This window comes from Phascolarctos cinereus, unplaced genomic scaffold, assembly GCF_003287225.1.
Source record: "Phascolarctos cinereus isolate Bilbo 61053 unplaced genomic scaffold, phaCin_HiC Scaffold_3;HRSCAF=262, whole genome shotgun sequence".
Taxonomy (NCBI): domain Eukaryota; kingdom Metazoa; phylum Chordata; class Mammalia; order Diprotodontia; family Phascolarctidae; genus Phascolarctos; species Phascolarctos cinereus.
The window spans coordinates 173,419,010-173,445,946 of NW_027555736.1; the positions used below are offsets into that span (position 1 = coordinate 173,419,010).

Sequence of the window (26,937 nt, forward strand, 5' to 3'; positions counted from 1 at the left end):
TTCCAAACTCTAAGCCCAGGGAGTCTATCTACTTTGACACCTAGCTGCCCTAGTTCTGACCATGTTACTCAGCTATTCAATCCACTCCAGTGGTTCCCTATTACCTCTAGGATAAAATATGAAATCCTCTGTGATCCAAAGCCCTTCCTAACCTAGCCATCTTCCCTTAGCAGTCCTATGCCTTACTTCCCCCAAGTTTTCCACCATTCAGTAACAATGACCTCTTTGTTGTTCCTTCCACAAGATACTCAGTCTCTTAACTATAGGCATTTTCAGTGGCTGTCCCCATACCTGGAACTCTCCCTTCTCATCAGTATCTCCTGACCTCTCTGCCTTTGTTCAAGTCTCAGTTAAAATCCCATCTTTTACAAAAAGCCTTTCCCCATAGCTCTTCCTGCTGTTCACTATCTCCAATTTGTCTTGTGCATATCTTGTTGGTATATGGTTGTTTTCAGATTGTCTCCTACATTAGACTGTGAGCTCCTCAGGAGCAGAGACTTTTTTATGTATTTTATTTTATTTTATTTTTTGCCTTTCAGCTAAGTGGTGCACAGGATAAAATGCTAGGCCTGCACTTAAGAAAACCTGGGTTCAAATCTGGCCTCAGATACTCACTGGATGTGTGATCCTGGGCAAGTCACTTAACAATGTTTGTCTCAGTTTCCTCATCTGTAAAATGGTGCATAGTAATAGCACCTACCTCCTAGAGTTATGAGGATCAAATGAGATAATTGTAAAGTGTTTAGCACAGTGTCTATACAAAGTCTATTCTTAATAAATGCTTGTTGACTGACACCATTTGCCATATGAGGAAACCAAGATCAAGCATGTGACCTGATAGTGATGAAATCTTAACTAGAACTGGTCCCTCTGTCAGTTAAGCAAACAATCAACAGGCGTTCATTAAGTATATTCTATGAGCCAAGCACTTTGTGCAGTGATGGGTATGAAAAGTCAAAAATAAGTTCCTGCTTTGAAGGAAATAATATACTACACAGAATGAATCTAAAGTAATTTTTCCCTGGGGCTGGGGGGAAGGGCACAAACAGCTGTGGGGATGAGGAAAGGCTTCACGTGAGATGTGATAGTTAAACTGAGCTTTGAAGGTAGGTTGAGATTCTAATAGGCAGGGTAAAGAGTGAGTTTACCCCAGGAATGAGGGATTTGTACAAAGGCATAAGATGGGAGGCTGAATGCTGTATATGAGGAACAGCAAGCAGTCTGGTCTAGCTGGAATGTAATTTGTGAAAAGGAGCAATGTGTAATATAAGCCAAGAAAGATGAGCTGCAGCCAGACTGTGAAGGGCTTTGAATGTCCAACAGAGGACCTATGTCTAAGTGACTCCCAGATCAGTGTTCTTTTAATAGGTATGGGCAAAGTTTCTTTCTAAAATTTAATTCAGTGGTTCGTGTGACTAAACCACAACTAAACCACAGTAGAAGCAGATGGGAGTATAACTATATGAATGAATGAGCTCCAATTGCTCATCTGCTCACAGCAAGTGATTAACTCTTTGTTTTCCCTGAAGTACATTTGGAATCACTTCATCCCAGTATTGTAATGGTCATTGCATATTTTTCTGGCTTGAGCCTGAGCTTTACTAATTTTTTATCTAATCAAGAGCTGTAGCTCTAGTTTAAGAGAATTTTCTGCACTATCATTCTTGGTTTTCTGGGCTACCATTTAACATCGAAGAAATTATCTTTTCCAGCTCTCTCTCTCTTTTTTTTTTTTGTGCTGATGATATAGCCCCACACAGACAGGACCTCTCTAGATTTCCAGGGCCAGAGATCTCAGAAAACAAACACTATTTTCTCTATATCCAAGCTTGGCCTTAAGGGCTTGCCCTCTGCTCCCCACCCCCCTCCCCAGCTTTTCTTATTCATCATTCTTCCTGTAAAAGGAATATGTACATGCGTGTGTCCTACTCAGCAGAATGTAAGCTCCTTGGGGACAGAAATGGTTTTGTTTTTGTCTTTGTGCCCCAGCAGTCTAGCTAAGTGCCTTGCAAATAGAAAGTGCTCCATTGTTTGCTGTGTAATGGAACTAAATGAAGATGATTACAATATTGGCCAGGAGAGCACTGCTACTAAGGAGGTGCCATGAAAAGGGAGTCTCAACTTTGTATCACTGGAACTCTGGCAGGTAAGACATATGGCTGGGCTTTAGCTATTTTCTTGGTAAGGAGACAGTACTCAGAGAATTCTGTTCTGACTCTTTCAATAATAAATGAGACAGAGTGAGGGTAACTCTGTGATTGCCTGAGCACTGTGTAAATTTGGAGTGTTTCCTTTCTAGCTGATATGACTCTCCCCCAGTAGTTCCAGTACTGATTGCCACACTACCCATAATGTTACCTGGGTTGATGATTGGACTTGGCTGAAACTTGCAAGGACAAAAATGAGATAACTTTTGTAATGCGTTTATTATGAAAATAAAGTATTATATGAACTATTATTCAAGTGCTGTTTTCTTTAGATTTTAATCACATTGTGAACTTTGTATTTTTCAAAATTCATCTTTGCTCCCCGATTATTTGCCTGTCAGCTTGTTAGATCTTTATAACATCCTGTTCTAAATTCGACATTCATTCAGTGCCTACCACATGCAAGGCAGAACACTGGATCCTGGGTCTAAATGCAAAAAACAGAAATGATAACTGATCTCAAGAATGAATGAATGAACGAACAAATAAGACACTCATTATGCCCTTATTATGTGCAAAACACTGTTAAATGCAGCGGGTACCAATAGAAAAATTAGTCTCCGTTCTCAAAGAGCTCACATTCTAATATGGGAAACAATACATACAGGAAGTTCCAGCGGCAAGTCAAATCGAAAATTTGACCCTTAGGATGCAGAGGTGAAGCAGATAGTAATGCCTCTTTAATGTTATTATTTAATGTCACTATTCCCAGGGCCTTTGGGTTCAGGGTCCTAAGCTGTACCTGTCAGATTTACCTTTTATGGGTGGGGCAGTGCAGGGGGAGATGTATGTTTTTGTTCAGGAGTTTCGATCGCCTCCGACCCTTCTTGACCCCATTTGGGGTTTTCGTGGCAAAGATATTGTAGTGGTTTGCCATTTCCTTCTCTAGGACATAAGTGTACAGAGGTAAAAATATAAGACAAGGTAGGGATGAGGGTAGAAGGGAGTAGAAATCAGTGTTTAAAGAGCATTCGATCAGGGAGAGAACTACTCAAAGCTGGGGGGTGGGCGGAGCGCGGCGTGTCAGGGAAAGCAAGATAAGAGGGTGGCATCTGAGCTGAACCTAGAAGATAACGAATCTGAAAAGCAGAGATGAGGGAGTGCATTCCAGAGGACGGGATGACGGCCTTCCTGAATGCGGGGAGGCGGGAGATGGAGTGTACTTTGACTGTGATAGGCACAGGGGATTCAAAAGCCTGGCGCTTGGAACGTCTGGATCAAAGGTCGATTAAGGCGGCCAACCAGAGCCAGGCGTAATTTCGTTCCTGCAGGAGGACGGGGGGAGGGGAAAAGGCTGGAAAGAGAAGTGGATGGGGGTGGTGTTAAGCTTTAGATAAGGGTGCGTAAGGACCTTAGCAGGAAACCTTTCTCAGTTTCCTCATCTGTAAAAATGAAGGTTAAAAATATTTGCACTACCTGCAGCACAAGGTTGTGAAGAAAGCTCTACATAAGCGTTATTACTATCTGATATGTGGGGTTATGGGGTCGCTCCCCTTTTCTCACCCCGTCCATCCCCTCCTCCTCCTCCTCGCCCCGTCCATCTCCTTCTCCTCGCTCCAAGACAGCCCCATTTTGAGCCAGGTACGCTGCTTGGGCCATCTTCAACCCCTTTTCCTTGCGCATCTCAGGGGGCTGTATGCCTTGTAAGTGGAAGAGGGGACGGGTGGGGTAGGGGCGAATCCGCAGGGAAACCCCAGTTCCGTGGCAGCGACGAAAACGCCCCTCCTCCCGCCGCTTCGCGGGCAGACGTGCTCCCCGCGCCTTGGCGGCCGAGCCGCCTCTCGCTGCAGCGCCCCTCTAGGATGCAGCCACTTCTCTGCCCAGATGCAGGTCGGATCCACGTCAGCTCCTCCTCGTCCCACACCTCTTACCCCCCTCCCCCCGCCTCGCCCAGCTTCTTCCGGCCTATTGGTTGCCTGGACCCGAGCGAAGTCTGCGCGAACCATGTCGATGGACCGCGATGGGCAGATCTCTAGCGCTGCGCGTCACTCAAGGTATCCATATCGCCCCCAGCTGCTCTGAGAAGGACCTTTGTTTCCCAGCATGCAAAACGGTAAGGGCGCCTGCTGGGATTTGTAGTTCTTTGCCTCCTTCTTCCTTAGCAAAGGGTTGGGCAAGTTACGGCAGATGGGGGAAGGTGTTAAATTGTGGAGGATTGGAATGTGATGGATGGGATAATGGAGCCGGATGGGAGGAATTTAGTAGAAGAATGGATGAGGATAGAAGGGAATGGATGGAGGGAGAGGAATGGATTTTGAAAGCTGAGTGAATCACACTATGGCTGGGGGAGGGATAGATAACAAAATGGAATAGCAACAGGTGTCAGGGGAATTCAGGATGCAGTAGGGGAGCTTTCACAGGATTATGAATTGGGGCAGTTAGCATCCCCCTGAGGGACAAGGACTCAGTCCCAAGCACAAATCTGCTTGGGCAGGGGAAAGGGAAAATCCCATGTCCGTGGCTGAGCCAAATTGAAGAAGTGATCACCTCCCTAGTTGGCATTCCTGTATATCTGGTTGGATTCCAACCTCCCAGGCAATAGAGGTTGCTGGAGGAGAATGCAGGGAGCAAGTATCTCAGCTGTGTGGATTAGAGGAAACATTCCTGCTTCTTTCTCCTGGGCATAAGTGTCTGCACAGGGTGATGCAGGAACCATTGGGTCCATCCTCAAAAAGCATTCTAGGAGTATTCCTCTGTTTCCTTTTCCTGGCTCATTCATTTGCTTCAAAAGTCTCGGAGGGAATATTTTCAGTATCTTGAATTTCTTCCATTTCTGAGAGGCCCTGAAAGGCAGACACAATTGTGAACGGTCAGGATAAAGCAGCTACTGTGGGGAAAAGGATGGATTCAGAAATCTTGGCCGTTTCCAACCCTCTCCCAAGTTAGATACATCATAGCTGGAACTAGATGGCCAAAAAGTGATGAATTAGGACTGGGGGGGGGCTAGACTTTCTCTGCCCCAGGCTTTGTTATCCTTCATCAAGGCTGTGTCAAGGAGCCTATCCTCTCCCTTGAAGTGTCACTGAGTAGGAAAAGCATTCAGTTGCCACATCATCTTCCCCCATTGTAGTACCTCCTGTAGCTCCTGGTAGCGTAGTCTCCAAGCACCACAGCATCCTCGCTTTCTTTGGCTCAGCAGGAGGAGGGCAAAGGCAGAGGCCAGAGCTCCACCTAGGGTGAAGGCCTCTGCCCTTAATTCCAGGACCAGCAAGCCAACCCACTGCAGGCAAATGGAACCTGGGATGGGACTTTTCACTGAATGACTCTCCCGGCCCCCTACTTCTCCCAGCCTGTCTTCTAATCACTCTTCCTCATTCCCTTTCCCCTTTAATGGTACCTGGTAGGAGGTTGATTGTACTGTACCCAAGGCCAGCTTCATTCCCTGCACCACCACAACAACAACTCCCAGGATCATCCCAAATAAGTTGAATATCATCATGGCTGTCACCTGCCAGAGAGTGAGTTTGATCTCATCCTGTCCAAGACAAAGAGCAGACCACTCGGCCCAGACTGTGTGTCCCACCAATTTCTCCCCATCTTTAACCTTAAGCCGTCACCCCAGCAATCTGTCCCATTTATCCCTCTTAGTCATCTCTACCAAGAAGTGGAAACACTGATTCCATGGATCTCATCAGCTTAGTCATCAGCCCAGTGGTGTCTGGGAATTCTGGGTTCAGGACCCCTACTCACCTTCCAGAGGCGGGGTGTTCTTCGAAGTTCTAGTGTCAAGATCCCAGTAAGCAGACCCTGAAGGTGAAGCAGGGTTATTGTTAGGTTGATGCCTGGTGGGTGGGAGGGATGACTCCCTGAACCTCATACACCCTGGGTCTCACCGAAGCTCCTGGCCAGAGGGGCAGTGCTATATTCATGTGGCAGTTTGATTCCAGGCAAGAAATGGTAACAGCAAAGGGTACAGAAGCCACTGCCATCCAGAGCTGGCTCACCTGATTTGGGAGGGTGAGAAGAGGTAGAACAGATAGGGTGGTCTTCTTCAAGCTCTTCATAATAACAGCTCACATTTATATAGTAGTTGAGGTTTGCCAAGCACTTTACTTAGAATATTCCTGTGAAATAGGTAGTTCAAATATTTTTATCTCTGTTTTATAGATGAGGGAGCTGAAGCTCTCGGAGGGGAAGTGACCTACTCAGTGTCACACAGCTGTGTTGGAGCCAGGCTTTGAACCCACATCTCTTTCCACTGGGCTTTCTTTCCACTGTACCAAGTCCAGCCCCTCCTCTCATTTCTGAGGTGCAGGTGGAAAAGGGGGAAGGGTATGGTGGGGAAGGTAATAGTGAGAAAGGGAAAGGAGGGGTGGAGAGATTCTCTGGGGGCAGGGACCCTATGCTGGATGTAATGGAGGGGTTCTAAGGGTTGGGGAAGTCCAATCTCACCACTAAGACCAGGAGACGCCCACTTTGTCTGTGTTGGGCCCAATGCCTCAGCTTCTCTTCCCAGACTGCCTGCCTTGCTTCTACAGGCTGGATCTTTCTCTCCTGCATGACTTTGCTGGAACCTAGAGGGACCTCACAGCATTAACCTCAGGGACGTGACACTCTCCCACTCTAGGGAGCCCTGGGTCACCTAGACCAGAGAAGTTACCCTTTTTCTAGGCTTAGCTTTGAAAAAGAAATGCTCTGCTGTCTCTACCCTTAGCCTACTGCCCCAGTCACCCATCTACTTACCCCCAGCCTATGCTCCCTACCAGGAGCTTAAGTTCTCTGACTCAAACATACCAAATCTCTGGTGACTTCAGACGGGCAGGAAACAGCTGGCTCTCCTGGTAATGTAGACCCCAGGGAATGAAAAGCTTGAAGGACAGTCTTGTCCCTTCAAGAGAGTGTCATCAAGGGTAGGGTGGGGCCAGGGCAAAAGTCCTTGTGACTTGGTGGGTTGAAGGGAGATAACCAGGGATCAGAAGTCACCAGCATTCCAACAGACTTCCCTGGCACTGGAGGTCCAATATGCTTCCATTTTTATTTTCTATATATTTACTTCCCTAATCACAGTCTCTTTTCATCTCCATTTCCTCAGTCCCCATTTTCCTAGACCTCCAGATGTATGACCACTTATCTCCACCAAATCCCCTCTCCATGAACCAGACTAGAATTCCATCTCACAACTAATATACTTGTTCTTTCCTTCTTTCCCACTATTTCCTGGCTTTCTATCTACTTCACTGAAATAAGTGGGAAAGGAAGTAGTTTTCTTCACACTCCAGATTTTCAGGAACATGACTTTAGTAGGTGTCCCATATTGGTTCCAGGCCAGTCTGCTGAAACCCAGATTTTGTATTTGGGCACTCACTGTTCCTGCCTTTTCTAGTACTTAATAGTCTGAGCTGAAATGAGAGGAAATGATTCTTCATTTGGTAACCTCATCTCTCTGCATAGTGGAATGGAATGAGTACGAGATTTGGAGTCAAGAAGATATTGGTTCAGATTATCACTCTACCATTTATGACCTGTATGACCCTGAATAAAATTCCTTGACCTTTCAAGCTACCAGCTTGCTCATCTGCAAAATGAGAGGATTTGACTAGAAAGAATCCCAGGCTCCTCCCAGCTCCAAAATCCTATTACAATAAAATGTTAGAGCTAGAATAGACCTTAAAGATCATCTAATTCCACTGCCTACCCAACCCTTCTAATTCTGCAGAGAAAAAAATCTGAGGGGCAGAAAAGTTAATTCACTTTCCCAAGGCCACATAGAAAGGAAATAACAGAGGAAAAACTAGAACCTAGAACTCCTGGCTTCCAGTCTGATACTATTTATTTCCACAACAACCTGCTGCTTCTATTGTCTTTTCTCTCCTTTACCATCTCGCCTCAATATAACCTTTCTTTGTTTATCTCCAGTGCTTTACTTCTAGTTCTTATTCTCATAGCTTCTGTTTTCATCTGTTGAATCTTACCCTTTCCAAGCTGTGAAAACAGAGGCCAAAGGCAGTATCCGTATTATGGCCTATATTTGTCCTTTCTCATGAGTTCTTTCCATCAGGTCCTTTCTCTTCTCCTCTCTCCTCCTCTTACCTTCTTTCTTTTTTCCTCGTTCTCCCACTCCTTAGTATTGGGACAACCACCTCCTTACACCACATCTTATTCTCAGGCTCTCCTTTGCTTTCTGTAGTTCAGTGTGATGTTTCCCTTGTAGTCCAACATGCTGGAAAGATTATGATTGGGAGCAGGCACCTGCTTGTGGGGCTATGTATAGGGATGTTGGGGGGTGGGAGGGAGGTGGAGAAAGGATGCACAATTGCCTGCAGGGTCGTATGTAAGGTTTGATGGCTGTGTTTGATGGCCTAGGATTGTGGTATAAAGGGGGAATCACATTAGGGCCAATGCTGGGACAACTGCCATTATTACAGCATTTAATAATAGCTTTATAAATATAACCATAAACTAGCTATTATATTTTTTAACTTTGAAGATGATACTAAGGTGTAGGTTGGAGGTGGGTGACGGGTACAAAATACAACAACTAAAACGTAGTTCAAGAGGGACTAGATTAGACACGCGCGCGCGCACACACACACTTATACACTATGCAGATAAATGATGAGAAACTAAATGCCTGGTAAGGGGCAGTCATGCCGAGATATAGGGCGGGGGGGAGGGGAAGGGACGGGGTGTGTGTGTGTGGGGGGAAGCGGCTGATGACCTTTTAAAAAAACCTCATCCTCTGAGCCTTATCACCTGGTCTGTCCCCAGAAAGGCGCCCCCATCTTCCAACCTCACTCCATCTCGTTTGCTTCTGGCTCTCTTTGCCCAGCACCGAGGTGCCTAGCCCTGTCTCCCCAGTCCCTGGGACCCCGCTCTTATTCCCGCTCCGCTCCCAGCTCGGCCGCGCCGCCCCCCGCATGCTAATGGCCGGGGCCGCCTCCTGCCCCACACAATGCGGGCCAGGGGCGGGGGCGGGGGGACCGAAGGAGGGGGAGGGGGCGGGGGCCGGGCCCGGCCGGGGGCGGGGGGCCGGGGCCCAGCGCATCTCCCCCGGCCCCACGTAACGCTGACGCCCGCGCCGCCGGCCCGCCGCCCGCCCGCCCGCTCTGCCGCCGCCCCGGGCTCGTGAGTAGCCTCTCCCCCCTTCCCGTTCTCACTCCCCCCCCCCATCCGCCATCCCGGCTCCCGCCCCAGGCCCCCTCCTTACCCCCCAGCCCCGGGGGGGGGCGCTCCCCGCGCCCAGCTCGGAGCAGGTGCAGGGGGCGGGGGCGGGGGAGGGGCGCCGGCTCGGCCCCGAGCAAACTTCGCCCAGAGCTCCCAGAGCGGGGGCTGGCCGGGGAGGCCCGGGAAGCTGGGGGCCCAGAGAGAGGTGGGGTCCAGGTCCGGGCGGCGCGGGGAGCGGGGACCCAGGAGGAAGGGCCAGGCGAGGGGGAGCGAGCGTCTTTGTAGGGGCCCGGAGGGGCGGGGAGGGAAGAGGAGTGGAGAAGAGCCGGGGGCGCGGGGCTGGCGAGGTTGGGGAGCCGGGGGTTGGTGGGCGATCCGGGGCGCAGGTAGGTAGGGCCTGGGGTTAGGGAGGGGGTGAGGATCCGACCTCTCCGCTCCAGGGTGTGGGGGTGGGAGGGAAGAGATGGGGGTGGGGAAGGACTGTTTCTCTCTGAGTCCCAAACAAAGTGTCACAAAGAGCTCGGCCCGCCGGCAGCCGAGGCAGCGGCTGAAGCTCCGCTTTTGTTCTCCTGAGATGGGGTAGTCGAGCCCCTAGCTGCTTCCTCCAGGACTCTGTTCCCAATCATTTTGCCCACCTCTTCTCATCCGTATCTGTTTGGGGTGGGGTGGGGAGAACACTATGTGAGTCCAGACTAATTTGCCAGTCCAAGTACTGGCAGGACAGCAAGGGGTTCTTCACCCCCAAAGGCTGTTCAGACTCCCATCCAGGGGCAGGGGGCTCCCATCTAGTGAAGGGACTCCAACCTGGATATAGTCAGCTTTGGCTGTAGGAACTTGGGGGTTTCACTAGTCTCATTCCCTGCTCAATCAGGAGGCATTGTGAAACCACCTTAGAAGAGGGTCAGGTTGGGGTTTGGGTGAAGGCCAAGACTCTGGGACAGTTTCACTGATTGTAGCCTGAAATTGGTTGGGCAAGTAAGTATACCTTACTCCCTCCAGTACTGTTTAGGTCCCAGAAAGAGGACCCACCCCAGAGCAGTGAATCTGGAAAGAGTAGCTTTACTCTATGCTTAGAGATACTGAAGCTGAGTACCCCTATCATGAAGGGTGCCAAAACCTTGCTTCATTGGGTTTCTTTAGCCATGCTTGTTTCGATGGTCTTGAGGAGGACCCATGGTATCTGAGCTTTTGGTGGATTGGGGTAGTCAGTAATGCCCTGGACTGAGATACTTCCTCCACCCCTCCTTCCTTATAAGCCCTATTGTGGGCAGTTAAACTGCCCAAACATTGCCTCAGCAATGCCTCCCAGGCAGATTTGGGGTCTGCACTCTCTACAGAGAGTTCAAGTTTATAACATGAAGAGTTTGAAGTATATATGTTACTAGACCCTAAAAGTATTCACTTAGAGTGCACTTTGATCCTAGGTCACTGGTTAGCAATCTGTAGCCCAAATACACTATGCTATGAGAGCCAATCTTGAGAGGCATTCCAGTTGGTCATTGCCTCTGTCTACCTGCTATATCTGCCCCTCTCTACCCACCTATAGTTGGAGGTCTCTGTCCTTCTAAATCTCCAATTCTCTCACTATACTAGACTTGGGGGCCACTAGTATGGCACACAATTTAAATTTATTGATTCCTCTCTTAAGTCATATGACCTCTTTAGAGTTATGAGTGGAAAAAAACATTTATGGGTTGTCAGGGACAGAAAAAGTATATGTGTATATGGGGAAAGGGGTGGGGAGTGGGAATGGAAAGTTGCTTTTCTAGATCAGCATTGTATCAGTCATGACCTTTAAGCCTTGAATTAGTCCAGACTTTATGGGAAATACACTACTTTGTTATACCTATGGGATACATCCATGAGCCTTCTGTGGGGCTTCAGGCTCTATTTCATAGAATCTAGGACTCCTCTAATATAGTTTTAGATTGGGATAAATCCAGAGGACCAGAGTATAGTGATAACTCATGGTATCAAAGTGGAACTAAGTTGGCTTCTGAGGTTCATTCCAGGTCATTATTTTCTAGGAGAATATGATCTACTTAGGAAAATCCTTAGTGAATTCTAATTTTAGATCATTTAGGTGTTTATTTAGGGCCCGTTCACATGTCTAAGGGCTTTTGAAATATTATTATACTTGGAGATTATATTCCCCCCACCACCTTGAAGACTACCTTCTGTGATACTTTCTGCTTCTTAAAAGTGAATTTCTTCCAGGCCTGTTGAGCTGTAGTTCTGCTTTTCCTGGACCTTGACAAGAACTTTAGAACCTTTTCAGGGCCTAGGAGGCATGGGAAGGAAATCCATAAAACGTTTAGTAGTTAATAGGTTCTGGACATTGAGGATCACCAACCCTAACCATCTGGTTTCTCTGAATATACAAGATTGGTTGTATACCAGGATGTTCTGGAATCCCCAAGGAGCTCCAGAATATGACAGCTTTAAGAAACAGATTCTTCAGTTACTGATTCCAGGATGTACAAACTGTAATTGACAGGACATTACTCCTCATATCTAGTAAATTAATCCAGTTCCATTTATTTCCATGACATTTAAAAAAATTTTCAGTGACATTTAGAAGTACAAAAGAGCCCCTCTACTGTCTCACTTTTTCTTTGGTATATAGATGAGAAATTGTCCTCTTTCTGGGTCCCAGTGCCCTCTCTTGGTGTTGAGAGGACAAACATGGCCACTCTGATGTATACCATTTTCTTTTCAGTGGTGCTGAGGTGGCCAAAGGTACCCCTCTGGTAGTCCATTGTACTCTCCATGGTACTGAATCTTGCAATCACTTATTCTGCTTGTTCTCCCAAACCCAAAAGATACTAAACATAACTCTCTTTAGGTTCTTTCAGGTTCTTGGTCCCAAGAAAACATGTCCCTCCACCCCCAGTGGTTCCAGAATTGGGTGAGGGAAGAGATGTTAGTGTTAGGAGTGAGACACATTTGTCTGTGGGCTCAGTGACCCACACACAGGGGACTCCTTTGTCCCACATTACACTAATAATAAAGCTCTCTCAGCCTAAAGGGTCATAGATCCCAGATAACAGATGGAGGCTTAGCACATTCCATATAGAATTTTTGGACATTCAGGGTCCTCCAGAGGTCATTATATCTCCACCTCAACACAAGAATGATCTTCCCCTGGTTCAGATAGTCTTTCCTGTTATTAAAAGTCAAAGGGAAGAACATGGATTAATCTTCATTAGTAACACATTTCAGATCCACAACCCTCACTATAAGGAAGATTTTTTTAATAATGTGTCCTAGGTTAAGTATAGTTCTGTGTGAAGGCAGGAAGACAACGGGTAATCTTAGGTTATCTCTTCTACCTGTTTGGGTAATTCTGTATTTTGGTGTGGTCAGTCAGCATGATATAGCAGAGAGAGATTTGGCCTAGGAATATAAACCTGGGCTGTAAAGATTAATTTTGTGACCTTAGACAAATCTCTTCACCTCTCTGAGACTCAGTTTCCCTATTTTTAAAATAAGGAGATTGGACTAGGTGATCTTTAGGTTCCCCATCAGCTTGGAGATTCTGTATTCAATCTCTGATCCCCAACGCTGACCTCCTTTGTAGGCTAGAGTGCCTTCGACTTTTCCTTTCTGTGCAAAGACCTTCCCTGAACACTGCAGCCAGGATGACCAGGCCTTGAAGTCTTATCCTGGAAAACTTTAACCCTTTCCTTTCCAGACCATGTGCTGGGCCTCTTGTCTGTGCAGATGGCTCTAGCCCCGCCTCTGTGCCCCACACTCCAGGCTGTGTAGCTCAGAGCCAGTGTAATCCTCCTCTTGTGTGGGGGAACCTCTCCCCTGCAGAGATAAGGAAAGCCTGGCTTGGAGCAGCTCTGGACAAAGGGGCTGTGAAGTACCATCAGGTCTCAGTCTCCAGGGTGCTAAAAGCAAGGGAACAGTTTTTATCAATCAGGATTTCCCACTTTTGATTCCTTTTCCCAGGCCAGAAGAACCCCTTTGCTCTCATTCTTCCCCAACTGTTTTCCCATCCCTTCTCTGTTTCTGTCTTTCCCCCCTCATGCCCCTCCCCCTCTGTCTGTCTCCAGAGTTGCTGCTACTGCTGCTGGGAGGTGTTTCTCTCCCATGCATGAATGAGTCTCTGTAATGAATGGAAATGAATGGAGCAGGAATCCAGGCAGAGGGAGGGGGAATGAGGGGGAAAGGCAGAAAGACAGGGTTCAGGCAAAAGGAAGGGTAGACTTGGCCAGCATGATAGGCAATGGCTAAAGTGAGGGAATGGATAGCCAGGAAGCTAGGTAATTTCACTTGACTGAGAGAGGGAAATGCCTGGCCCAACTTGGAAGCTTTAGGGGAATCATGAGATCCACTCCCTCCCCATCCATAATAGAAGAATTGGTTCATGGGACAGACTCCAGGATAACTGGCAAAAGTCAGCAAGGGAAGGGTCCTGAGTTTGGAAATTCTCACTTATTGCTTGATGGGGCTGGGGAATCAAGGGTTTCAGTTTCTGAGGAATTAAAGAAAATCTCTTCGGCCCCCCTTCTTTCCCCTTTCCTCCCCTCTCTGCCCCCACAGTTTAGGAGAAAACAAAGGACATCTATATTGAGTTTTGGAGTGGGAGATCATTGTGGGTGATCAAGGTTCATCTCTTCCACCTGGAAACCTATGATCTCACATTGGGAATCTGGCTTTCTCTCTCTAGCCCCCTTACCCCAGACGCTTCCACCAGAGGCTTTCCCTCCTCCCTACAATCCCTGGCACCAAAGAATGTGAAGTGAGTTCATGGAGGTGAGTGATGCTGTTGCCCCCTCCCAGAGCATTCCACCATCCTTTGCCCCCATTGCTTGCCTGAGACAGGAAGCAGAGTTGTGGGGTTGGGGGTGTGTGTGGAGACGGTGGTTGGTTGGTTTGGGTGGAGAAGGTATGTTACTTTGCTTCTCTAATTTCCTACCACCCTCTTCTCCCCTTGGGGCTCTGCTGTCCCTTGATCCTCCCTTTTCCCGCCCCCATAGTTCTTATCTTCCGGTTCCCCACTTCCCTCTTCCTTGTATCCTCTCTTGACCCGACTCCTCCGCTCCTGTCTTGGCAGGGCTCACGTCCTCGCTCCCCGGGCGGCCCCCTTGCCCTGCCAGCCTTTGACGGCGAGCTGGACCTGCAGCGTTACTCCAACGGGCCGGGCGTAAGCGGGGGGCCGGCGGGAATGGGAGCAGCTGGCTGGCCTGAGAGCCGAGGGAGCGGGCGGCGCTTCCCGTGCCCAGTATGCGGGAAGCGCTTTCGCTTCAATTCGATACTGGCGCTGCATCTGCGGGCCCACCCGGGCGCCCAGCCCTTCCAGTGCCCGCACTGCGGCCACCGCACGGCTCAAAGGGCCTTGCTGCGCTTGCATTTGCGCACCCACCAGCCGGAGCGCCCGCGCAGCCCCGCCGCGCGCTTGCTGTTGGAGCTAGAAGAGCGCGCCCTGTTGCGGGAGGCCCGGCTGGGCAGTGCGCCTGGGGCGCTCCTGCAATCTACGCCCTCCACAGAGCACCCCCCTCTCCGGCTCCGGCCCCGGCCCCGGCCCCAGCTCTACCTGCCTTCCGTTGTCCCTTCTGCAAAGGCAAGTTCCGCACGGCCGCGGAGCGTGAACGCCACCTGCACATCCTCCACCGGCCTTGGAAATGCAACCTGTGCAGCTTCGGGTCCAGCCAGGAGGAGGAGCTGCTGCGCCACAGCCTGACAGCTCATGGAGCTCCCGAGCGCCCCCTGGCGGCCACCTCGGCTGGCACTCAGCCCCTGCCCCTGCCCCTGCCCCTGCCCCTGCCCCTACCCCAGCCAGAATCCGAGTCGGCCCCGGAGCTCGAACCTGAGCCGGAGCCGGAGCCTATCCCAGCTCCAGCCACCGCCCCCGAGGAGCCTCCAGCACCCCCAGAGTTCCGTTGTCAAGTCTGCGGCCAGAGTTTCACTCAGTCCTGGTTCCTCAAAGGCCACATGCGCAAGCATAAGGCCTCCTTCGACCACGCCTGCCCCGTCTGCGGCCGCTGCTTCAAGGAGCCCTGGTTCCTCAAAAACCACATGAAGGTGCACGCCAGCAAGCTGGGGGCCCTGCGTGCGCCCGGGCCAGGCTCGGGCCCCCCTCGGGCCCCTCCTCCTCCTGACCTGGGCTTGCTGGCTTACGAGCCCCTGGGCCCCGCGCTACTGTTGGCCCCTGGGCCGCCACAGGGGGGATCGAGGCGAGCCCCCGGGCCTGCTGGGCTACTTGAGCTTGAGAGCTGGGAAAGCCAGGCCCAACGGGGAGGGCACTGAGCCCGGGGCTGGCCGAGGCTTCGGGGGGTTCCGCCCGCTCCCGGTTCGGGAGCGTCGTCCCCGCCTGGAAGAGCAAGATGAAGAAGAGGAGGAGGTGGTGGTGGAAGCAGAGGAGGACAGCTGGACTCGGAGCAGGGCCCTCGGAGCTCTGGCTTCACTTCATAGACGGCCAGGGGAGGGCGCGGGTCATCCGGCCCCTACTGCAGGGGGCCAGCCCCGGCCTGCAGCCTCCCAGGGTATGTATATGCAACAAGGAGCCTGTGTAACAACACCTCCTCTTAGCCGCAGCTTTCGGCGACCGCGGTTCTTCATCCTTCATTTGTCCCTTCCTCTATTTCCCACATGCCCATTTATTTTCCTACCACATGGACAGCATTGATTCCCCACTGCTTGCCCACATTCTCTACCACTCGCTCCTTTTCCACTCTGGTCTTGTAGAGCCCAAGTTTGCAGTTTGGAGGGAGAGTAGGGAGGACACAGCTAGGATCTTAGCCTCTTAACTCAAGTCTTTAACATGTGTTGCAGAAGAGAACGGGCTGTTAGTAGGGGGAACACGGCCTGAAGGGGGCCGGGGAGCCTCGGGCAAGGACTGCCCCTTCTGTGGGAAATCCTTCCGTTCTGCACACCACCTCAAAGTGCATCTGCGGGTGCATACAGGTGAGATGGTGGGGAGGTGTCTCAAGAGGGCTGCAAGGGGTTGGAAATGATACAGGTTTTTGAGAAGAGGAAAGCACATGGGTTTGGGAGGATGAGGGGCCTCTCTTGCTCAGAACTGGGGAGGTGTGTGGCGGACATTTTATGAGGGGTTCACAGGTCTGGAGGGACCTGTGAATGGGTGGGGGTCACTGGTTTGGGGGCAGTCCTGAATTTTTAAGCCTTAGAACTCAGAGGAGGGTGTCATTTTCTGGCCTGCAAATTTATGAAAGAGGGAGTTAGGGAAGGGGTAAGGGACTCCAGTAGGCACTGCCCTTCTCCCCAACTGAGTTCTCTGCTCTCTGCAGGTGAGCGCCCCTACAAGTGTCCCCACTGTGATTACGCTGGTACCCAGTCTGGCTCCCTCAAATATCACCTGCAGCGTCACCATCGAGAGCAAAGGAGTGGAGCGGGACCGGGGCCGCCCCCGGAGCCTCCGCCCCCACCTCAACGGGGCTCAGCTCCATCCCAAGGGGCCAAACCCAATCCTGCGCCCCCAACCTGGGCCGAGGGTGCCATGGGCTCCCGCCTCCCTTCCAGCGCTATTGCCCCCTCCCGTCGTAAACCTGTGAGCCCTGGGAGGACCCTGCGCAATGGGCGAGGTGGCGAAGCCGAGCCTCTGGACCTGTCCCTGCGGGCGGGGACCGGAGGTGAGGCCGGAGCCGGGGGCTCCCTGCACCGCTGCCTCTTCTGCCCTTTTGCCACCGGAGCTCCCGAGCTCATGGCTTTGCATCTGCAAGTGCATCACAGCCGTCGGGCTCGGGGTCGCAGGCCACCCCAGTCCGCTCCCTCCCCTCCCTCCTCCGCTTGCGTCCTGTCAGGGGAGTTGACCCCCAGCCCTCCGCAGGATAGGGATGGGAGCCCTGGGTTGTCCCGACCGGGAGAGGCGGCAAGGGCTGGGGTGGGAGGGCAGGAACGGTAGGGAGCCCATTTAGGGGCAGGTAGCATAGAGAGAGCGCTCGCCTTGAGGGAGCGGGAAATCACTAGAGGTAGTTGGGTAGGGCAGCCAGCAGGGGGCAGCTCGGAGCCCACATCCAGTCCTCAGGCAGATCTGGGCAGAGCCGGGAGAAGTCAGCCTGGGATGTGTGGGTTGGAGGGCGGTGTCCACCCTGTCCTGGGGAGAGTCACAGTGCCTTAGAGTGGCGGAGGTGGGGTCAGAGAGCAGAGTCCTAGGGCGGGAAAGGGAGTCCGGTAGAGGGGGCCACCCCACCAGTCCTTGCTGGTCCATAGCTGTGAGAGTTTATTTTTGTACGAGGGGGACCGTCCCACCCTCCTCCTGTCCCTAGCAGGGGTCCTGTAGACGTCGCTATTTTTGGTACGATCCCCACAGACCCGGTTTACCCCAATAAACAGGTGTCTTAAGGCACTGGGCACTGTGTCCTTCTGTCGGCCTATGTCCTGCTGTTCTTTGTCAGTCAACACCATAAGGCAGCCAGTTTCCTCAGATGCTGTCCATTGGACCCAGAGCTCCCTGGAAGCAGCCAGGACTCCCAACAGAGGTGGGTGGGTAGAAGGGGACACAGGCTGTAGCATCTCACCCTTGGTAGCCTCACTGCCAGTCTATAATAAGTTTCAGAGGGGAGGCAGAATGGAAGGCACCTGCAGAATCAGGTTTCTTGCACCAACAGCTTTAGACTTGTGGTGGAGTATGGATGGCACCTGGCTTACTTAAATAATTCAAAAGAGTTGTGATTTTTTTTCCTTGTGGGTAGTACCTTCAAAGGGAGACTGTAATCATTTTCGTGCTTTAGTAAGTAGGTACTTCATGAATTGCAGTGACCTGACCCTCCCCCAAAAAAACATTACCCGGTAGTCCATCTTCTTGTAATGAGCCTCCCTAAATTAAGTTAGCCTCATTTAGACATGCAGTTAGTCATAGGAACAAAGCTTTGGTCATGGATTTAGACTATAGAGGTCCTGTAGTTCAAACCCTTACTATTCCAGATCAGAAGAATGAAGTCCAAGGTCACATAAGAGGCCTTTTAACTTAAAATTCAGTTTTTTATCCATTCTCGCCATGAAACTAGTTCTGGGGAAGTGTCCAAATTAAATTGTTGTCTCAGTCACTCCAAGGGACTAAGAATTTAGGCCTCCTGTTTCCAGGAGATGACTCCAGTAAATACATTTAATATGGCAATAGTAATTATAATAGTAATTACATAGAAGACATCTTCATGTTTCCCAACCCCTCCCTCCCACAACAATTTGCATAGTTCCATCTGTGATGGTCCAGTTCCCAGAATACTCCAGTCTGCTCGGCAGAGATGAGTTCCTTTAGGGAGGAGTAAGGGGTGGAAGAGAAATGAAAGTTGTGGGGAGAGGAGTACTGAGCATGTGCAGTGATGTATTTCCTAGGGGATGATGGGTTAGGATTGGGGAAGAAAGGGAAGAGGGAGAATTTCTCCCATTGCAGGGTTTCAGTGGTGAGCAGATGCGGTCACCTTAGGTCCTGCAGGCAAAGGCACCAAGCTAGGGAGAGCAGGGTGTGGGGAGGCAGTATAATAATGCACTGGTCCCTCAACCCCTCTTTCCCAGAAAATGAAAGGAAGAAGCATGACATTCTCTCATGCCTATGTTATGCCTCTACCCCAACCCATCATGTGCTTCAAAGGTGGTGTTCCTGTTGAGTTCTGGACCTACTCTGTAACAGAGAAGAGTGAAAGGAGTTGAGTAGAGGAAGAATTGACTCCTGGGAGCTGGGGGGAGGGAGTTGGGAACATCTAAGTGGAGGGAAACGTTGAGTGGGAAAGAAAGGATACTGTGACTCACCCCAGTACTTCAGGGTCACAGAGGGGTGGTAGGGTCACTTGGGGCTCGAGTATGGCTCTGAGGAAAGAGAAACTACAGTGAACTAGAAAGATAATAACTACCTCTTTTTACTTGTTCCCCCATCAACCCTGTACCTCTTTAATAACAATAATATTAGCTGACATTTAAGATAGTAGTTCTTTATAGCTATAGAACCCTTCCTATATATGATCTCAATTGATCCACAATATCTCTATGAAGTAGTTAGATGTTACCATCCCCCATTTTATAAGTGAGGAAACTGATGCTTAGGGAGGATTAAGTGTTGCCCAAGGTTAAAAAGCTAGTAAATGGCAATCCACACCACTGCTGAGAGCTAGTCTGGACTTCAGCATAGGTCTTCTAACTACAAGTCTGGTACTTATTATATATACTACACCAAAGCTGTCTCCCTAATATTTCTGGATTTTTTTCAGTTTAGTTTAAGCCCTAGCCTATTTGTCATCCCCTCTTTTCTTCCACCCTAATATTCCACTGCTTATTAAATGCTCTCTCCTACCCTAGGGATATTTTGATCCCTGGCTTAAATTGGAAGGACAGCATTCCTAATTAATGAACGCTAGGAGTGGGAGAAGTCACATATAAAATAGTCAAAAGAGATCTTTCCCAGACCTGGCCCCATTACAGGAACTTACCGGACGGGCATACCCCAAGATCCCTCCACTAGGCAGGATAGGGGTGTTGCTCCCAAGGTTGGGGGGCTGTAGGCTGGGGCTGCTCCTTGTTCCTGGGGACACTTCTCCAGAAGAGTCAGGTGATTCAGGTGCTGGAGGGGAAGCTGGCATGAGAGCAGTGTATAGAACCCCTCCAGATTACCTTAAGCAACCAGGCTGCAGGAGCATAGAGGAAAAACTCCCTAGCAACAGGAAGCTGTGAGTCACCATAGCAACCCAGTTGCAGGGGAACCCCCCCAAGTAAGAGGCAGGAAATTGTCAGCAGCATCATTAGAACAACCAGGGAAGAAGCAACAGGAAGCTGTAAGTATTGCCATGGTGAACCAGGAGGGCACAACAGGAAGCTGAGGCAGTTTCCATAGCGACCAAGGGAGAGCTAGAGAGAGGGGCACAGAGGAAACGCTCCTTAAAAACAGTCTGCTGGAAGCATCACCCTAGCAATGGGGTAGAAGGTGCTTCAGTATTGGAAAGGTGTACAAAATTATGGCAACAAGGCTGCTTGGCTAAGGCAGGAAAAATTTCCCAGTTACTGGTAATCCTAAGCATTGCCATGGTGAGCTAGCTGTTAGGAGCATCCAGTTAGGGGCATCACCAGGGTGCAGGGCCACTGCCACTCATGGTGCCTCACCCAGGGAGATCTGCTTGATGTCCAGGTCCCAGGCCTCTTCCTCGACGCGGGCGGGCAGGGAGCAGGCTCCCGGGGAGAGACAGGGTAGGGAGGGGCCGACATGCTCAAAAGAAGAGACAGCCACGGAGGCCCGGGTTCGGGCAGCTGTAGAAAGTGGGGTGTGTGGGAGGGAGGGGTGGATGTTGTCATGGGAAAGCTCTTCTACCTCCCCATAATGTTTCTTGGTCCCATGGAATGTCCCTTAGTCCCACAATTCCTAGAAAGAGTTTGCCACTCCTCTTTACTTACCCACCAACCCCCATTCTCGAACTGTGCCCTCATCTTTAAGGTTCTGAGCACCTCTTGGGGAAAATTTTCCACACCATAACCCTCACCTCTCCCTGTGAGCAGGGCACTCAGGGTCCTCTCCCCAAGGGCCTTGATGTCCAAAAAGGGTTTGTTTCCAATGCCCATGGATACCATTTGTTGTACTCGAAGCTCTGGGGAAACAGAAACACTGTCACTTCCCCCTCTTCCTTCCCACCTCTGCTCCTGCTCGAATGCTATCTTGTTGTCCACCCTTTTGTTCCTTCTCCATCACCAGCCCTCCTTCAGTCTGCTCAAACTCCCAAGTTGTCTTCCTGTACCCTTGTTGTGAGCTGCCTGTCTCCAAAGCAGCTGGGCAATGGAGCTTGTCCACTTGTGTTTAACCTCAGATGAGGTGGCCTGAAGTGTGTATGCTTCCCGGGAACGCCGTCTTCGGAACCACAGCTCAAAGCAGAGTCCGCTGTCCCCAATGTTCTCTGTCAGCCCCATGTCAGCAGTCTGGGGGGGGGTTAAAAAGGGAGAAGGGTAGAGAGTGAATAAATGAGCAGGTGGTGCATCTCATCCCAATTAGATCCCCAAGATCCAGAATATAGCCTAAGAATAAATACTGGAGTCATAGAAAATGATTCTAGATCTACTGATCCAGGTCTTGGAGCAAAACTATTGGCTGTGGAAAATAGGAATCCTGTGGCACCTGGTACCAAGGTATCTTCAAATGGGCAAGTCTTTTGGGTCATTCTCTTTGGTTATTCATTCTGATCCAGAAGTATTATTTGCAATGCCTGTGTATTCTAGATCAGAGGTGTCAAACTCACCACTGGCGAAACTCATGAGTGCAGCCAAACCAGATTAAAATGTAATTGGGAAATGTTTAAGAAAATAAATAAAAATACAATACAACATAGGTAATGTTAATTTGTGGTTTTCTAAATCAATATATGGCTTGCAGAGATATCTTTTTATTTGAGTTTGATCCCAAAGTTCTAGATCACATGCTACCATTCCCATTTTATCCTGGGATTGTCTGGTTGTGGCTACTGCACTACAGAAAAGGAAATCTCCCGAGCTTGGTTCATGGTGAGAAATTGAGATTTTGATCCACTGGTTGACTCCAGGCTAAAGCCTGTTCAGAGTACTCTGAATATCCAAGGAAGGAGGGATGCCACCTTAAAGGGTTGTACCTTAAAGGCCTGCTTGTAAACAAAAACCTCAGGTCCACCCTCTGGGCTCTTGAGTTTGCTGAAGAGGAGGAGATGTTCAAAGAGGAAGACATGACGCAGGCATTTCCTCCTCCCGCAGAAGACAGTGAAAGGATCTCGGTGTAGTAGCTGCCCTTGCTCTTTCAGATCCACCTGTTGAAAGACAAAGGGGAAAGGTTGGCCTGTCCTTGGTTCTACCTCAAAATCTTATGACCTCATGACTCCTTTCCTATTCCTTCTACTTGATTTTTCAATTCAGTGCCTTTTTTCCATCTGCCTTACTGGTCCTACCTTACTTAGTTCCATCCTGAATGACCATTCTATTTGCCTCTTCCTTATTTCTTTTTCTCTACCTGGAGATGAAGGTTGATTGGCCTTGCAGGCGGAAGCACAGGACACAGCAGCAGGATGAATTGGAAGCTCAGGGAGACTTTATTTTGGGGGGCATTGTGTTGGATCCTTCAGATGGAGCCTAGGAAGCAGTGAAGCTTTTGGCTTAGAATCCCCAAACTTGGGTTCAGGGCTGCTTTGAAAAATCATAGATTATGTATTTCTACAGACAGTGCTCCATCCCAGCCTTGGGAGGACGAAGGCATGGCACACTGCCAGCTGCAGTTTGTAGCCTCGGAGGGATGCCATTGTGTTCTGAGAACTCTAGCACTCTAAACGTAAGAAAGGTGGCAAAGAATTAGTAGGAGCTGTTCCCCAAAGGAGAGGGCAGGGTTGAAATTGTGGTGGAACTGGATCTCAGGGTAGAGAAAAGAAAAAAAGGAAGAGGAAAATTGAATGGGCATTTGGAATTGACCTAAGGTAAAGCTAGTAAAGTAGATGGGGGAAAAAGCATGGAATTGGAAAGTCAAGTAGAAGGGACAGGAAAGGAGTCATGGGGTCATACGATTTTGAGCTAGAAGAGGTCTTAGAAATTATTAAGTCTATTTCATCTTATAGCTGAATAAACTGAGAATTAAGGAGGTGACTTGGCTAAGGTCAAACAGTAGGACTGAGACTAGAACCCAAAATCTCTCTTGGAGGTTGTGGTGCCAAGTGGATGGCATGGGTTGCTCTTACCTCACAGCCACGTACAGCTTCCACAGCCAGCAGATCCCGGCCTCTGTCCTCTTGGTCCCTCAGCAGCTGCAGGGCAGCTGCCAGAGCCTGGCGTTCAGAACTCAGCTCAGTCCCTGTCTCTTTCAGCAGCTCCTCCAAGAGTTTCCCGTATCGAGCTAACTGTTCCAGAGGTTGTTGTAGGAAGCGGGGCAGGTAGGGGCCACCTTCTGTGGAACCCTTGGGTGGGGGAGGAGACAAAAGGGGTTCATGGTGAGGGTTTGAGGCATTCATTCAATGAGTGTGGGGCAGTTGTACTCTGCAGAACTGAGGGGTGCCACCCAAGGACAACATGTGTAGATGGAACCAGAGGACTCCCCCTCCTGTCCAGGGATTGGGCTTCTCCATGTAATATCCTGGAGAAAAGTTAGGGAGAGAGGCTATTTAGAAGATTATTTTGCCCTCCCTAATCTGAGGAGAAAAGGATGAGGAATGGAGTGAATTATGATGATCACCTACTATATTTCTGTACCATTTGTACTTTTTAAAGGTGATTCCATGTCTGTGATCTTATTTGATCCTGGCTATAGCCCTATGAAATACACAGTGTAGGAATTCTCCCTATTTACTGAGATGAGGAAACAGAATAAGAGAAGTAGCTTATTTATATTCACTTAGCCAACTAATTATTCAGTAGAAGACCTGGGGCTAGAACACAGATTTCCCTACTTCTGTCTGCCCCATGCCAGCATTAGCCTTATGGACTTGTTTCGCCCCAAGAAACACTCTAGCCCTTACTCTAACTCTAGGCATTGGACATGGCAGCAGCCCTACTCTTGGAATGCTGCTGGGTGCCCACTTCCAGAACCCTTTCCACTACGCCTTGTAACTAAGACAAGTTACAGACACCCTACACATCTGTATGCCACTAGAAAGACTCCATTCCCCAGCCCACATCACCTGGGACATAGGGATAGAGTGTGGAAGTGGTGTGTTCTGCATCTCTCTATCTCATTCTCTGTCATGTATCTAAAAGGGGTCCTCTTACTTTGTTAGGGGGGTTGAGTGTAGCCAGGCCAGCTTCCAGTTTGTGCCGGTGTTTCAAATACTGAGCGTACAGATTGAACTGGTCCCCCTATATCAGGAAGAAAATGAGTAATGATCGAACTGGCTTCCCTGCATCAGGAGGAAGTAGCCCTTGAAGAACCAGGATGAGATGTTCTCTACTCTTCACTGCCCCCAAAGGAGAGTGGGGAAGATAGGAGATATTGGTCAAAAGAAAGGGACCGACTTTATGGAGAGACTCCCCACAAAATACAAATACAATGTCTCACCGGAGATGTTATTATTTACATAACACTCCAGAAAAGGATGAAGAAATAACTTGAAGGAGATGTGAGAGATATCATTAGAGGCACTTGGGGATAGAGAGCTTTAGAGGATAGGGCACTGTGCAAAATGATTTAGGAGCATAGGGCTTGGGAGAAAACAAAGTTAGGGGAAATGAGACTTATAGCAACAAGCCAGTGGGGAAGGGGCTCAGGGAAAGAAAAGGCCCTCGTTGGTTACTTACATGCCTCAGGAAACAAGCCCCCACTCGCAGAGGGTGTGTAGCACAGCCTTGCAGCTCCCGAAGGAAATGCACCCGGTGGAAGTTTCGGAGTCGCTCACGAGCAGCCAGGACTGCAGCCCAGTCTGCTCGAAGCTCTGCTGTCAGCTCGGGCCCTGGTGGTGGCACAGGTTCACCCAATACTGTTACATACTCTTGCTCACAGGAGATCAACTCTGACACCAGCCGCTGCTGGGCACTGTAAACACAGGACAGGGGGCAGGGGATGTCACTCCAGAGCATGGGAAGAGCAGGGGTCTTGAGTGGGTGTGATAGGGAACCCCTCCCTCTCTTCTCTCCTTAACCTGGTATGCACTAACTTCACTGGGGCTGGAAGGGGAGGGGAAGAGTATTGATGGATAGGGTTGGGTTTATTAATATCTAAGGGTGATTTCAGCACTTACCTGATGCTTCTCTTGCGCTCCATCCGAGGGGTGCCAACCCCCCAGGGCCCATCAGGGACTCCAGCTCGGCCTAGCAGTACATGTTCCCTGGGGCTGCAGGTCCTATCTACCACCTCAGTGCTGCTGACCTCTAGGCCACGGATCAATACCGCGCGTGTGGTCCCAGGCCGTGGCTTCCCCTGGGCCTCGGGAGCAAGTTCTTGTGTTTCTTCCTCACTGTCTTCTCCGCAAGGTGCCAGGGAACAGTGGGAAGGTGCTGGTCGGGGTCCAGGGCTATTGGAGAGCAGTAATAAGCTGAGACTTCGAGAAGGGCTGAGCGGGTCCTGTTTGACTCTTCCACTGCTGGCACTGTCTGCCCGACGCCGGCACCGGCCTTGTGGACTCGTTTCATCCCCCAGAAACTCCTGAACCCTTCTTTCTAGCTCTAGGCATCGGGCATGACAGCGGCCCCACTCTCGGAGAGCTGCTGGGCTGCCCAGTTCCAGGGCCAGAGCCCGCATTTCTTGGAAAGTGCCTGCACTAGGCACTGGGGCCAGGGCTGCTAGTACAGCCTCCTGACCTGGCGCTGCTTCTGCTAACTTTGCTGTTCCTTCATCCACCCACTCGTGTGCCTGTAAGGACAATGGAAGAGAATGGAAAAGAGGGGACCAATAAAAGACAGAGAAAAGGGGATGAGAGGTTAGGCTAACAACAACTTATTTCTTCTCTGCTTAATGCCCCTTCACCTCTACCCCAGAGCTCTTGCAAGAGTGTAGCCCAAGTTAAAGCATGCCCTGGAAACACTCTACCCCAGAGTCCCAGGACCAGTGATCTTTCATGTCTCCAGGGTAAGGGCCCCCAGAGATATAAAGAAAAGTAATTAATAGTTCACACTTACACAGAATTTTGGGGTTTACAAAATGTTTTACATACATTGTCTGATTTGGATACATTATCTCTGAGACACAGTAGGGAATAGTGGGAAGACTACTGGTCTTGGCGTTAGGAGACCTGAGCTCAAATCTCTGTTCTGCCACTTACTATCTGACTGATCAGTGGAAAGTCTCTTACTTTCTTTGTGCCCCTTGTCTGAAAAAAAAAAAAGAGGGAAACACTAATGGCCACATAGAGCAGCTTTGAGAAAAGCACTTTGCAAACCTGAACACTCCATAAAAGTAGGAGTTAAAATTCTCCTGTTTGATCCAGCCAATTCTATAAGGCAGGGTTGCAAGAATTATTATCTCTATCTCTCCTCAAATGAGGTGACACTCAGCAGTGGAATGACTCCTCCACAGTCAGACAGCTTGTAAGTGTCAGAGGCAGGATATGTCCTCTCTCTATTCTTCAATTGTTCCTTATCTACTGGATCCTTCTCTGCCTATAAACAGACCCAGGTCTTCTCCATGCTTAAATTGGATTCTACTATCTCCTCAAGTTACCATCCTACAGCGTTTCTTTATAGCCAGACTCATAGAAATACTTCACTTTCCCTCTCACTCTTTTCTCAGCCTCTTTTTTTTTTTATTATTATTTAAAGGCAATCAGAGTTAAGTGACTTGCCCAGGGTCACACAGCTAGTAAGTGTCTAAAGGATAGATTTGAATTCAGATCTTCCTGACTTGAGGGTCTGTGCTCTAACTAGCCCTCTTAGCCTCTTTCAATCTCCCTTATGACCTCATTACTCAACTGAAACTACTCTCTTCAAGGTTGATAAAGATCTCTTAATTACTAAATCCCAAAGATATTTTCTTAGGTGTCATTCTTCTTTTTTAAATTAATTAATTAACTTTTAGTTTTTAACATTCACTTCCAGAAGATTTTGAGTTCCTAATTTTCGCCCCTTCCCTCCCCTCCCCAAGACAGCGTGCAATCTGATACAGGCTTTACATATACATTCATATTAGACATATTTTCACATTAGTCATATTGTAAAGAAGAATTAAAAGCAATGGGAAGAACCACGAGAAAGAAGAAACAAAACAAAACAAAAAAAGAGAACAAATAGTATGCTTCAATCTGCATTC

At 49.5% G+C, this 26,937-nt stretch overlaps 3 protein-coding genes and 1 long non-coding RNA gene across 5 annotated transcripts in view; 1 reads left to right on the forward strand and 3 right to left on the reverse strand.

Moving 5' to 3' along the window:
* Positions 1-2,426: 2,426 nt before the first annotated feature.
* TMEM253 (transmembrane protein 253) lies at positions 2,427-6,708 on the reverse strand. 2 transcript variants are annotated; one of them, XM_078151302.1, is made up of 7 exons: positions 6,600-6,708; positions 6,041-6,151; positions 5,898-5,954; positions 5,545-5,655; positions 5,281-5,427; positions 4,963-4,990; positions 2,427-3,500 (listed from the first exon to the last, which is right to left on the reverse strand). In XM_078151302.1, exons 1-7 carry the CDS (start codon positions 6,705-6,707, stop codon positions 3,436-3,438), a joined length of 627 nt encoding a protein of 208 aa, XP_078007428.1. In that variant the 5' UTR covers position 6,708; the 3' UTR covers positions 2,427-3,435. The 2 variants fall into 2 exon arrangements, with proteins under 2 accessions (XP_078007428.1, XP_020858111.1); XM_021002452.2 differs by lacking the exon at positions 2,427-3,500 and having other exon boundaries at positions 3,732-4,990.
* Positions 6,709-9,185: 2,477 nt separating this feature from the next.
* Positions 9,186-17,628, forward strand: ZNF219 (zinc finger protein 219). Its single transcript, XM_078151301.1, is given in 7 exon segments — positions 9,186-9,272; positions 13,990-14,075; positions 14,377-14,838; positions 14,841-15,485; positions 15,487-15,805; positions 16,095-16,226; positions 16,571-17,628. Coding segments are annotated over 6 exon segments (2,178 nt in total). The 5' UTR covers positions 9,186-9,272; positions 13,990-14,069; the 3' UTR covers positions 17,185-17,628.
* LOC110219305 (uncharacterized) lies at positions 11,825-14,963 on the reverse strand. The gene is made up of 2 exons (XR_002327578.2): positions 14,857-14,963; positions 11,825-13,207 (listed from the first exon to the last, which is right to left on the reverse strand). It is a non-coding gene; the product is annotated as an uncharacterized LOC110219305 (long non-coding RNA).
* A 745-nt stretch (positions 17,629-18,373) lies between the features above and the next one.
* The window catches only part of ARHGEF40 (Rho guanine nucleotide exchange factor 40), a 61,112-nt gene continuing 52,548 nt past the window's right edge, over positions 18,374-26,937 (reverse strand). Inside the window, 10 exon segments of the mRNA XM_078151300.1 lie at positions 18,374-19,088; positions 19,706-19,836; positions 20,373-20,516; positions 20,747-20,851; positions 20,999-21,176; positions 21,860-22,030; positions 22,946-23,161; positions 23,970-24,056; positions 24,495-24,729; positions 24,935-25,545. Coding sequence (XP_078007426.1) covers positions 19,047-19,088; positions 19,706-19,836; positions 20,373-20,516; positions 20,747-20,851; positions 20,999-21,176; positions 21,860-22,030; positions 22,946-23,161; positions 23,970-24,056; positions 24,495-24,729; positions 24,935-25,545 — 1,920 coding nt within the window. The 3' untranslated portion in view covers positions 18,374-19,046.